This window comes from Panulirus ornatus, chromosome 31 (genome assembly GCF_036320965.1).
Source record: "Panulirus ornatus isolate Po-2019 chromosome 31, ASM3632096v1, whole genome shotgun sequence".
In the NCBI taxonomy this organism is placed as follows: domain Eukaryota; kingdom Metazoa; phylum Arthropoda; class Malacostraca; order Decapoda; family Palinuridae; genus Panulirus; species Panulirus ornatus.
Window position 1 is genome coordinate 7,076,348 of NC_092254.1, and position 14,276 is coordinate 7,090,623.

A 14,276-nucleotide genomic window follows, 5' to 3' on the forward strand; every position below is an offset into this window, starting at 1 on the left:
TTCTTTCTCCCCTATCCCCAGGGAAATATATATATATATATATATATATATATATTATCCCTGGGGATAGGGGAGAAAGAATACTTCCCATGTATTCCCTGCGTGTCGTAGAAGGCGACTAAAAGGGAAGGGAGCGGGGGGCTGGAAATCCTCCCCTCTCTTTTTTTTTTCCCCAAAAAGAAGGAACAGAGAAGGGGGCCAGGTGAGGATATTCCCTCTAATGCCCAGTCCTCTGTTCTTAACGCTACCTCGCTAACGCGGGAAATGGCGAATAGTATAAAAAAAAAAAAAAAAAAAAAAAATATATATATATATATATATATATATATATATATATATATATATATATATATATATATATGAAATGTGTGTATTTTTCATGATAGCTTCTGCCACAGCAAGGTAGCGTCAGACACTAACAGTGGCCTCTCTAGCCAACATTCAATTTCGATCATAAAATGAGTTTTTTTTTTTTTTTTTGCCTTTGAATTGTCACGGTTGGGTGCTCACAGCATCACTGTACATGTGAGGGGAGCGTAACGACTGATGGCCTTGTTGCACCCGTCACTTGACACACCAGGTGACCTTGCCTTACCGCATCCTCCTCCTCCTCCCCCCTTCTCATCCGTCAAACCCTCCATCCCCCCTACCCCTCATCCCAGTGTTTACCTCATGGTGTCTTAAAATTCGGGACGCACAGGCCGAATTCAGCTCGGCTCTTGCTCATGAATATTCAAATTGCAAGCGAAAATGAGCTGGCATACACGCACGCATGAGTATGCCATTTCATGTCATTGAACATTGTTGAACGAAAGGTGAATAGTGAATCCGACGTGCAAGTCATGTGTATTTTTTAAACGCCCTGTGTATATATATATAGGTGAGATATACCGTACGACCCTTGGTAGCGCATTACGGCTCATCTTTAGCGTAGATAGCGCTTATCGCTCCGGGGAGTGCAGGTTTTACTGCCGGAGGGAGAGTATTCACGTTAGCGCGGTGATGTGTTTGACGTCGCGAGCCCGGGACGTCTCCTGACATCGCTGTGGCGGCGGGGACGTCACCTCGGCGTAAGGTACGCTCGGTAATAAGGGGTTCACACAGTTGGTTTACGACGTGTCGCGCCATTAACCCCCCTTGGGCACGGCTGTCTGTACGACCCATGGGTCGTACATCAACCACCTTAGATAGATACGATGCGCTCTCTCATCATACCTTGGAGCGCCGTCGTACTCGAAGGGGCGTTACGTCGTGCACGGAGGGGTTGGCTAATACCTTCGTGTTTTGAGTTAAGAAATGTGGGAACGCGAGACCTTCACACATTATTTTACCTTATTACTGGCCCGACGTCTCGTAAATAAGGAATGATCACTGGTCCTAATATTCCGTGTAGATTACGGGGCCCCACCTCTATGTAAACACAGACTCGAGTGCCCGTAACTCCCTCGCTTTAAATTAGATTCGTATAACACCACCAAACAAGGGATCATTATCAGATGAACCGGCAGGTGGATTGGCCACGTAATGGCTCGTAAATCAACAGGACAAGGGAATTTCCGTTGAACACGCACACACCCTTGTCTCTAGGAAACAGGCGGTGGGGAGAAGGGGCGTATCCAAACGTTCTACGACCGTAGCTCGCACGAGCCAATGGGATGCGAGTGTTCATCTTTGTCTTGGTGTTCTGACAGTGTTTATAAAGGTTTTAAAAGTAATCATTTTTTTTCCCCGTACACGAATTGATCGTAAAGTTTTGACATTTTTGTCTTGGGTTTCTGGACAGTATTGATAAAGGTTTTAAAAGTAACAATTCTTTCCCCGTACACGAACTGATTGTACAGTTTTGTCATTTATTTTTTCAAATGAGTGGTTCTTGCACGCGTGTGGTTTATGCCAATATAAGATTTCAGATTAAGAATAGTGACAGGTTACATGATGCTAAACGAGCGGTGATTCATTCCATCCTGTAATTTACAATGACAGGCGTCGTCCAAAACAACCCCCTCTCCGGTTAATGGTGCATCTTGTGCTGTAAGCCTCCAGTGGCGCTTCCAGGATGCATGGAGGGAGGGTGGAGGTGGGAAATTGTGGTCGGGATTATGATATTGTGGCACGTGACGGCCATCCTCGCCCCGGCCATAATTATATCCTGCCGCTGGTGGTCTCCAGCAACGCAGGTGCTTATATACACACAGGGAGGGAGGGAGGGCCCTTAGCTTTTGGGGAACCCTCGGCTCTTGTCTTTCTCCTTTTGGGGGGCATCCACCATTCAAAAAACTCTCCGCCGAAGACATCACACTTCCGATATAACGCACACACACACACACACACACACATATATATATATATATATATATATATATATATATATATATATATATATATATATATATATTATATATATACACTGATCGCTGCTTTTAATTCAGGCTGCGACTTGTCCTGTTCTGTTGGTCATATATAAATCGTGATTGTAAATTCGAATCGTCCAAGAATTTTTGCATTCTTGACTTCAGCACCTGCTGCTCTTAAGCTGTGCACGTTCCATGTGAGGGACCCCAAACGAGCGTTCGAAAACTGCAGATATTCATTTAGCACTTAGTCTTTGGTGATCCTTAGATATTCAACCATCGTAGGAATATTGAGAGTATTTTTTTTTTTTTTATCGTTTGTCGGCAGCCCAGTGGCGTCTTGTTTTTCAAAATGTCTCCCGCTGTGGTGAATCTGTCGCTCGCCAGGCTACTAGCGCTATTCAGTGCCCGCAGTTATACCACACGCTCTTTGCGTTGTGGTGAGGAGGTTAACGCACTGCGTTAGTGTGATATGAAGCAGTCAGTGTAGTATAAGAACCTCACTATCTCTAATCCTTACTTAGGAACCTCACTATCCTAATCCTTACTTAGGAAATTGACCAGCCACCCATGATTTACGTAGGAGACTAGCCAGTGGTAAAATCGAAATTTTTGGCCGAGTATTAAAGATGCTTAGAATTTGCTTTTTGTCTATTTCGATAGATTTTTGTACGTGGATTTCTAAATTATTATTCAGAAAACTCCCCAGTTGTTTTCTGATGATCGTAGATGTATTTATCCCAGATTAATCATGCTTTATTGAAACTACAGTTTGGTAACTAGTTTATGTATATGTAACTATGAATTGCCGTTTATATACAATTTATGGCGAACAATGGTATGGGAATCCCTGTGTCGTCACAAAAGAGAATAAGGTGGCACGACGTCGTCTTAGATTCGCAATATCTGTCAGTTACGGATCCATGCCTTTAAGGCGGGCCAATTATCTGATTTTCCAAGGCAACAGAGGTATTAATTAGCACATAATACTATGCGCTGGCCGCCACCCAGCTAGGCTGTGTATGTCATATACTACAGATAATAAGAAACTCTGTGGCTAGACAAGACTTCCCCTACCCTACCCTCCTGGGATCGCTGATGGCCGCCCGCTGTTCCCGCCAAGGGGCCGCCGCCCCCCTGCCATGGCGGTTTAGGGACGCGGTCACTCCCCCCTACACTGGCGAGGGCCCGTGTAGGTCCTAGACTAGCGTGATGGGGGAGTGTAGCACTGGAAGAGTTTAGATGTGGGAGGAGGGTCCGGCTGGCCTTTGTAGATCAAAGAGCGATGGAGAACAGTGGATGTTGTTGCCTTGGGAGGGTAGATTATGTTTTGTTTAGGGGGGAGGATGCCTTTGTTGTGTTACTGGGATTGTTGCCTGGGACGTCAGCCGTATGTCAGGGAGTCAGTTGCCTTTTCTGAAGTCCTTGGGATAGTGTTTAGGGACTACTTCTGTTCAGGGAGTGTAGGGAGCAGCATTTTGTAGTTCCTAGGATAGTTTAGGACAGTGGATGTAGCTCAGGTAACCCATGGCGTTTGTGAATTCCCAAGGATAGTTAATTGGGACGGTTTGTATAACTCAGGAGAATGTCTGTGGCCCTTTTCTAAAGGTCTAGGGATAACTGATGTGACAGGCAGCCCAGGGAGTGTGGAGGAAGTTTTGGTAAAATTCCTGCGATAGTTGTTTGGGACGGTTTGATGTATCCTGTGTAGCCCAGGAAATAATGGCGGGGGTCGGCAAGTGTTACCATAGATAGGTTTATTGTGTATAGCTCTCCTACAGGTATGGAAAGTAGGCTGTGTGTAGCCTCTCGAGAGAGTTCGGGGCGGGGAAGTCGATGTAGCTCAGTGAGTGTAGGTGGTGGGTGTAGTCCCGGTAGAGGGCGTGTGTCTCCCGTAGGGATCTTTTGAAAACCCCAGTGTGAAACCCTTATGTTAGGAGTGGGTGGGGCAGGCGTCGAGGCCCGACCTCCACACCCCAGCAGGTCCCTGACTGACTGTGTTCGCTTGGCAGTCGAACTTTTTTTTTTTTTCTTTTTTTACCGCGCCTCGTTTGTGGTTTTATGACCTTTTGTTCAACAGGACCTCACGGGATGTCTGGGTGAAGGATCCCTGTGGCTGGTTGAATAGCTGGAACACGAAGACCTTGCTGGGAGTGTTTGATCTCACGACGTTAAAGAAACGAGGGTCGTTTGTTACCGTTGAGATGTGTCTGGACTTTATTCTGAGTGCTTTGGATGCACTCCAGCCCCCCATAGTGAAGTATCGAATCTTTCAGAAAGGTATCATATCTTAACACACCAGTGCACAGATCGGAAGCTGAATTTTTTTTTTTAAGTTCGTATCTTTCTGAGTGGTATTGTAGGAGTGGAAATTCACTGGCCCGTCCTCTTTGCTCGTACACATGAGCGAGCATAAGATTTATAACTCGAACCGACGGCGACGCAGGAGGCGGTGTGTCCCCGGAAGGGCGACGTGGTTGTGGGTCAGGTCTCCAGGCCCAGCCATCAAACACCCCCAGGGTCCTCCTGTTCTGTTGGGGAAGTCATTTACATAGATTTGAAATAACAGCGGCCCTAAGACGGTACCCTGCGGCACGCCACTGGGCGGGGCCCTCGTTACGACCACCCTATTCCCCTGGGGGGGGGGTATATTATTGTATACCTTGGCCGAAGAGAGAGTGAAACCAACTGACCAGCTTCGGTACGTAGCTTCAGTGGGTTGGTGGTGTCTTTCATGGTATCGGGAGGATTGAAAGGTGTCAGAATTGCGATACGAGACGGTGGGTGGTGAATTGGGAACGCTCTTGTACTATTAAAATTCGTCAAAATGAAAGAACAAAAGTATTAAATGGGTTGAATGGGAGTTTAAACAATTATTATCGAAAGAGAAACCAGCTATGGCATCTACCGATCATGAACGGTTAATGAAGTTGCTGAAAGTATAGAATACGTACATTATGGAGTGTTTTGGTGTACAGGATGTGGGAGGAGGACAGACGCTTAGCCAGATAATGGGATGGCAGTCTGTTGGTTATTGATTATGCTGGGGTGTGGGATGGGACTGTTCTTTTAGCAGCCTGCGCGAGAATCGATGCGGCTGTAATGCCGAACTACAGCTTGGGGGGACGAGGGATCTGAGGTGGCCGCCGACGGGAATGGGGCGGTAGCTACTTCCCTAAGGTGACGAATGAGGTCTAGGTGGCGTTCCTGGGTGGAGAGAGGGACTGAGGATGTGATCTTGTGTGCCCTTTTCTGTATCTTTCCTCGTAGTCCCCTGTTGTGTGGTGGATAGGGAGGAGGCCCAGGCGGGGTATAGACATAGGTGGGTCTAGTTTGTCAAGGTTGGGTAGAGTTGGACTTCAAGCGCAAGCAATCCCTCTGTGGGGGTTACGTCTAAGTGAGATAGTGGTGGCTTAAAGACATTGCTGCTGGCAGCAAGGATCATTGCATGACGACAGTCTTCGTGTGGCTCATGGCGCCGTTGGTCCAGTTCTGAAGGCTGCTGAGGAAGCAGTGGGTGGTAGAGTTGGTGTTCCCGTAACCTGAACTCGGTGGCTCTGACGACACACTGCGGGCTAGGCCGGTCCGCGCTCTTTTAGCGTTCTAATGGTGTCTAGGCGTAGCACCGGTGCCCGCGGCTAGGTCAGAAGGGGCGGCGCCCCGCCCTCTCCCTGTTCTGGGCCCTATCCCTCGCCCCTCACCACTAAAGATCCCCCCACACCCACACACACGCGCCAAGAAGTGCCCAGCTTTCACAGGCCTCCGCCTCGCTGCCGGAGGGGCACCCCAAGTCCCTTCCGCGGCTCCTCATCGTTAAGTAGGGGTCAGTTTTTCCCCTGACGAGCCTCATTACCTTTTGAGGTTCGTCTTGGAGGGACATGGCCTGAATACACTGCCCACCTCCCTCACCCCCTGCGCCGGGAGTCTCTCTCTCTCCTCCCTTCCCTCACCCAACCCTTGTGTATATACTCGCGTGACACTCCCGTCTGCTTCACTGGTACACGCCATTTGCATAGCCGTGGTCAAGGGGATTATCATCAATTTATCAAATTACATAGTGTTCACGAAGGAGAGTGACCTTGTTAAAGCCTTATGTATGTATGGTCAAGTCTTCTTTATAGACCTACCATCATAATGCCGCCTCCTCCATTATAATGCCCCCTTTTCCATTATAAATGCTACCCTGCGATAATTCCCTTCCCCATCATAAAGCCTCATTCCCCCACAGTAATCCCCCTTCATCCACACACACACACACACAATATATATATATATATATATATATATATATATATATATATATATATATATATATATATGTGTGTGTGTGTGTGTACTACAGATGTAGACGCCCCACAGTGCTATTGTGGTGGAGCCATCCATGGTATGTAGTCTATTTACGCTCGTATGTGCGTATGTGGTTCGCTTTTACCTTGTGATCGTACACTGCGTATATTTCCTCCGTAAGTAAATTGTATTGTTCGGCTTGTCTGAGGAGTGTAGGGACAACGGTAGTAGAAACTGGTAGTGTACGTAGCATTACGTTCGCATCTACCGCGTCTGTCCGTGGGAGGACCGGTCCAGCTCTGATGCTGTTGGACCGGTCCGTTTCTGACACCGTGAGTGAGAGAAACAAAATTATATTTTACCAAGGCTACGGGAGATTCGATTATTTTATTTTCTGATATTCATCAATTGGTTTTATCAAAATCAGAATTTACTACCAGAATCTTCATATTTGCAGCATATATATATATATATATATATATATATATATATATATATATATATATATATATATATATATATATATCCTCCCCGTTTTCTTTTTAGCAAGCCTAACATGAAATAGATTATCGAATGTCCTCGACTGCGTATCATGAGCGCCATTAATTTGCCACACACAGTAAATGGCAGGTCCCCGTTACCTATTGCTGTCTAGGCACAGAGAACTAATGGGCACTGTCGGCCATTATCGACCCACTGGTGTGAACTATAGTGTGAGGTGCGAGGCGCCAATCGATCACGGGGGGACAATCGAGTAAATTAACCTCATTAGGTCCTAACTGTTCTCGGTGGCTACGTCCATGATGAGTTCTTTTGTTGTCCTAATGTGTCGGCGAGACTTTCCCCCCGCCTCCCATTTTGCTCAAGATTATCTCTTTTCTCTTTTTTTTTCTTTTTACAGAAGTTATTAGGGTTTCTCAAATATTTCTTCAGCCGCTTTTAGTGCATTTTCCCCATGGCCACATTGGAGCAGTATTTTTTTTCCCCTTGAATTCCCGCTTCATATAATTTGGTATTCTAGTTTAGTTTTCTAATTTATACCCTGGATTAATACATAATTCGTCATGGACGTCTTGAAACAGGATTTCTTTGAAATGGGTGTACTATGTCCTGTAGATATTGCCTTAGGAGGATGAGGAATGGCCGTAATATTAAGAGTTCCATTATAGAGATGTGAGTGGTATAATGGGCCGTAATGGGGCGTTGATTGCGCCCCAACTTTCCATCAGCACCAATAATACACAGTAAATATTTGGCTCCATCGGCCATAATTGAAGGAAGACGGAGGTGCGCGTCGCTACAGAAAACTGCTCCCGCTCGATGGGGGACTCTGCCAATATTTACTCGGCTGATTGGAAAGCGAAAGACGTTGACACGTTTATATTGCGTCATATCTTTGTCCTGGTTTGCTGTGTGACGTTCGCATCTCGCATATCATTTCCAAGGTAACTATATACAAACTAATAAGTGATTATAATCAGCTGTTCCGAGAATGTTTAGGTGAATGTAAAGGAAAATAATACTGAAAAAAATAAAGTACATAATCAAAAAAGTGGTCCGGCAAGAATTACATCTTTTTAGTAGTCGTATAAAGACTGAATGTAATGCTATGATTTTCGGAAAAAAAAAACTTTATTACACCCAACTGGGACGCCATAAGCAATAGGGTCTAAGTATTATCGTTAAAATAAATTAGATTATGTATCGAAAGAAACGTGTTTTCCCTCCCTTGCGAATACTTCGTGTACTGCTCTTTACAAAAAGAATGTACATATGGGTTGTAAGGCGCGTCTGAGTCGTGGTAATGCAACACTGACCGCTTAAACTCATGGTAATGTAATTTTGGCTGCTCCGAAAGCCATGGTAGTTGAATTTAGCACTGCTCTTAAACCCATGGTAATGTAATTATGATACATTTTAATGAAGCTAAGAAACTCAAAGATATGAGTACACACACACACATATTCATTTGGTTATATGTAAAGAAAAAGACTGACAGAAAGGCCCGAGTGTCATAGGTGTAAGAATCATTCGTTTTATTCATGTCTACGTTTCGTGTACATATATGCTTATCTTTGGAAGTTTTATGAAATTATTGAATTAATTGATTCATACACCCATATCTCTGGCCTTGGTCCTGCTGTTTATACGTAAGATGCATTTCCGTGTTGGGATATATATATATATATATATATATATATATATATATATATATATATATATATATATATCTTTCTTTTTCTTTCATACTATTCGCCATTTCCCGCCTCAGCGAGGTAGCGTTAAGAACAGAGGACTGGGCCTCTGAGGAAACATCCTCACCCGGCCCCCTTCTCTGTTCCTAACTTTGGAAAATTAAAAAAAAAAAGTGAGAGGGGAAGATTTCCAGCCCCCCCCCCCCCTCCCTTCCCTTTTAGTCGCCTTTAACAACACGCAGGGAATACGTGGGAAGTATTCTTTCTCCCCTATCCCCAGGGATAATATATATATATATATATATATATATATATATATATATATATATATATATATTTCTTTTTCTTTCTTTCAAACTATTCGCCATTTCCCGCATTAGCAAGGTAGCGTTAAGAACAGAGGACTGGGCCTCTGAGGGAATACCCTCACCTGGCCCCCTTCTCTGTTCCTTCTTTTGGAAAATAAAAAAAAAAAAAAACAAGAGGGGAGGATTTCCAGCCTCCTGCTCCCTCCCCTTTTAGTCGCCTTCTACGACACACAGGGAATATATGGGAAGTATTCTTTCTCCCCTATCCCCAGGGATAATATATATATATATATATATATATATATATATATATATATATATATATATATATATATATATATATTATTTATTAATACTTATTTATTTTGCTTTGTCGCTGTCTCCCGCATTTGCGAGGTAGCGCTAGGAAAAGACAACAAAGGCCTCATTCGTTCACACTCAGTCTCTAGCTGTTATGCAATAATGCCCGAAACCACAGCTCCCTTTCCACATCCAGGCCCCACACAGCTTTCCATGGTTTACCCCAGACGCTTCACATGCCCTGATTCAATCCACTGACAGCACGTCAACCCCGGTATACCACATCGATCCAATTCACTCTATTCCTTGCCCGCCTTTCACCCTCTTGCATGTTCAGGCCCCGATCACTCAAAATCTTTTTCACTCCATCTTTCCACCTCCAATTTGGTCTCCTACTTCTCGTTCCCTCCACCTCCGACACATATCCTCTTGGTCAATTTTTCCTCACTCATTCTCTCCATGTACCCAAACCATTTCAAAACACCCTCTTCTGCTCTCTCAACCACGCTCTTTTTATTTCCACACATCCCTCTTACCCTAACATTACTTACTCGATCAAACCACCTCACACCACACATTGTCCTCAAACATCTCATTTCCAGCACATCCACCCTCCTGCACACAACCATACAACATTGTTGGAACCACTATTCCTTCAAACATACCCATTTTTGCTTTCCGAGATAATGTTCTCGACTTCCACACATTCTTCAAGGCTCCCAGGATTTTCGACCCCTCCCCCACCCTATGATTCACTTCCGCTTCCATGGTTCCATCCGCTGCCAGATCCACTCCCAGATATCTAAAACACTTTACTTCCTCCAGTTTTTCTCCATTCAAACTTACCTCCCACTTGACTTGACCCTCAATCCTACTGTACCTAATAACCTTGCTCTTATTCACATTTACTCTTAACTTTCTTCTTTCACACACTTTACCAAACTCAGTCACCAGCTTCTGCAGTTTCTCACATGAATCAGCCACCAGCGCTGTATCATCAGCGAACAACAACTGACTCACTTCCCAAGCTCTCTCATCCACAACAGACTTCATTCTTGCCCCTCTTTCCAAAACTCTTGCATTCACCTCCCTAACAACCCCATCCATAAACAAATTAAACAACCATGGAGACATCACACACCCCTGCCGCAAACCTACATTCACTGAGAACCAATCACTTTCCTCTCTTCCTACACGTACACATGCCTTACATCCTCGATAAAAACTTTTCACTGCTTCTAACAACTTGCCACCCACACCATATATTCTTAATACCTTCCGCAGAGCCTGAGGATTGGTGGAATGCGTGCATAGTGCCATTGTACAAAGGCAAAGGGGATAAGAGTGAGTGCTCACATTACAGAGGTATAAGTTTGTTGAGTATTCCTGGTAAATATATATATATGGGAGGGTATTGATTGAGAGGGTGAAGGCATGTACAGAGCATCAGATTGGGGAAGAGCAGTGTGGTTTCAGAAGTGGTAGAGGATGTGTGGATCAGGTGTTTGCTTTGAAGAATGTATGTGAGAAATACTTAGAAAAAAAATGGATTTGTATGTAGCATTTATGGATCTGGAGAAGGCATATGATAGAGTTGATAGAGATGCTCTGTGGAAGGTATTAAGAGTATATGGTGTGGGAGGCAAGTTGATAGAAGCAGTGAAAAGTTTTTATCAAGGATGTAAGGCATGTGTACGAGTAGGAAGAGAGGAAAGTGATTGGTTTCCAGTGAATGTCAGTTAGCGGCAGGGGTGTGTGATGTCTCTATGGTTATTTAATTTGTTTATGGATGGGGTTTTTAGGGAAGTGAATGCAAGAGTTTTGGAGAGAGGGGCAAGTATGCAGTCTGTTGTGGATGAGAGGGCTTGGGAAGTGAGTCAGTTGTTGTTCGATGATGGCTGTTGGCTGATTTGGGTGAGAAACTGCAGAAGCTGGTGACTGAGTTTGGTAATGTGTGTGAAAGAAGAAAGCTGAGAGTAAAAGTGAATAAGAGCAAGGTTATTAGGTACAGTAGGGTTAAGGGACAAGTCAATTGGGAGGTAAGTTTGAATGGAGAAAAACTAGTGGAAGTGATGAGATTTAGACATCTGAGAGTGGATTTGGCAGCAGATGGAACCATAGATGCGGAAGTGAGTCACAGGGTGGGGGAGGGAGCAAAGGTTCTGGGAGCATTGAAGAATGTTTGGAAGGCGAGAACATTACCTCGGAAAGCAAAAATGGGTATGTTTGAAGGAATAGTGGTCCCAACAATGTTATATAGTTGCAATTGCAGGCATGGGCTATAGATAGGGTTGTGCAGAGAAGGGTGGATGCGTTGGAAATGAGATGTTTGAGGACAATATGTGGTGTGAGGTAGTTTGATCAAGTAAGTTATGAAAGGGTAAAAGAGATGTGTGGTAATAAAAAGAGTGTGGTTAAGAGAGCAGAAGAGGATGTATTGAAATGGTTTGGTCAAATGGAGAGAATGAGTGAGGAAAGATTAACAAAGAGGATATGTGTGTTAGAGGTGGAGGGAATGAGAAGTGGGAGACCAAATTAGAGGTGGAAGGATGGAGTAAAAAATATTTTGAGCAATTTGGGCCTGAACATGCAGGAGGGTGAAAGGCATGCAAGGAATAGAGTGAATTGGAACGATGTGGTATACTGGGGTCAATGTGCTGTCAATGGATTGAACCAGGGCATGTGAAGCGTTTGGGGTAAACCATGGAAAGTTCTGTGGGGCCTGGATGTGGAAAGGACCAGTCCTCTGTTCTTAACACTACCTCACTATCGCGGGAAATGGCGAATAGTACGACCGCGACTAGATGTGGTTACACTGAGTGAAATGTCGCCTTTCACCAGTCTCAGCAAAAAGTAGTCTTGTCGAAAAATTCACTTAAAAATATATTTTCCTGCTCCTGATTGGGGTGCAGCCTTGAAAATCCTTGAGCCCCATTTATTGGTTTTTGGTCACTTGGTAATTATAATAGTAATGATGATAATATTGCAAATAGTAAGATGTCCTGGCTAGGCTAAAAAGTTTATGGAAGAAAATCCCAGTTGTACTTTTGGGAATAATGAGCACATCCTATTGTTCCTATGGGATGAGCAGTGCTTAATTACTGTATACATTGAACATGATTTATTGTGTATCACACTTCTTTATTTACTTAACTAAGTGTGTCCTTACAGGGCATTTCCTAGGGAACCACACGGTGCTGGATGTGGTGCGCGCGGCAGGATTGGCTGTGCAGCACGTTGGTCCTGAGACAAGAATCAAAAGGTAAAGTACGTGGCTGTACATGCTGAAGGGGGGGTCACCACTTCATTCCGAAACATCATCAGATACCCGAAGCCTCTTAGAAATAACAAACTGCAGTAAATTGACAAAAATTAAAGAAATATACCCAATTTTAGGGTACGTTTGTTGGGGAGTCAGATTAATAATGTTCCGGAATATTGTGGATCCCCTCCTACCCCAACACAAGTTTCTCTCTCTCTCTCTCTCTCTTTTTATTTATTGATTTATACTTTGTCGCTGTCTCCCACGTTAGCGAGGTAGTGCAAGGACACAGACGAAAGAATGGCCCAACCCACCCACATACACATGTATATGCATACATGTCCACACACGCACATATACATACCTATACATTTCAACATATATATATATATATATATATATATATATATATATATATATATATATATATATATATATATATATATATATATTTATAACAAGCATCATTCCAGCTTTCTACTTAACATTCATAAAAACCTTGGAAGTATTCCATATATTGTGTTATGTGTTATTGTGTCTGTATTTTTCATTGTGTTCAGTCCCACCATATAGTAGCCTTCTAACACATGCTTTGTATGATTTAGTTTTCTTTTTTATGACTTTTTGCAGCACACAGGCAAGGACACAGAGCTCTTCTTAGTGACAGCAAGGATACTAAACTGTTCTAGGTGACACTATACCAAGTACAATACTGAATTGTTTTTCTGGTGAAAAGACAGGCAAGGATTGTGAACAGAACATATATTCACAAAAGAACAGCAGAATAAATTTTCCAAGATATTGAATTGTCTTTTAGCCACACAAGGTTTGCACAGACTAGAATATCAACCAAACAGTCTGTGTACCATACTTGAGCACTCCAATCCAAGACACTGAATTGTCAAATGGCTGTATTAGGGCCACACATCCCAGGACACATAGCTCTCCCATGGCTTGACACTCTTACGTTACTGAGCTCCTCCTGGCCACATTATAGCCATATATAATCACAGATAGTTAGCTTTTTGGGCCACATGAATCACTCCACATAAGGTACTGAGGTGTGTCCTTTGACAAGAGCTTTCCCATGAGCTGAACATGGTTCAAGATTGTGAAATATATCCCTGACCACATCGGGGCTATATACAGCTCCGACAGGTGAACTGTACCAAGGTCACACCCAGTACAAAATAGGGAATTGCACCAGTACTGTACCTTCCACTTCACCAGTTATGCACATTTCTGAATAATGAACAGTCTGAAGGCCATAATGGATATTGCTTTCCAATAAGCATACAGAGGTCAGAAGTAGTCCAAAATACCACATTATACCTTAGCTATATTTGAGATGCTTACAATCACGGATGCAGGAGCTCCTCGTGGTTGAATCAGGACCATAAAGTCTAGGATCTTGGACTCTCATATAAAATATTGTTTTCGTGCACACTCTGGGCGTGAGGACCCTTCCCATGCGTATCTGCTCAATGCCGTCCAGAATCAAGATATTTCTTAGCCACAGAAGGATGACATGTAGTCAAGAGAACTAGGGTTGTTTTTCAGCTACAAGATTAAC

The 14,276-nt window shown here is 43.7% G+C and overlaps 1 protein-coding gene across 2 annotated transcripts in view; it reads left to right on the forward strand.

The window, feature by feature from the left end:
- Positions 1–14,276, forward strand: part of LOC139758786 (metalloprotease TIKI1-like) — a 276,929-nt gene that overhangs the window by 236,953 nt on the left and 25,700 nt on the right. For both annotated transcript variants that reach the window (XM_071680588.1, XM_071680589.1), the window contains one exon: positions 12,613–12,703. In XM_071680588.1, coding sequence (XP_071536689.1) covers positions 12,613–12,703 — 91 coding nt within the window. The remainder of the gene's footprint in view (positions 1–12,612; positions 12,704–14,276) is intronic.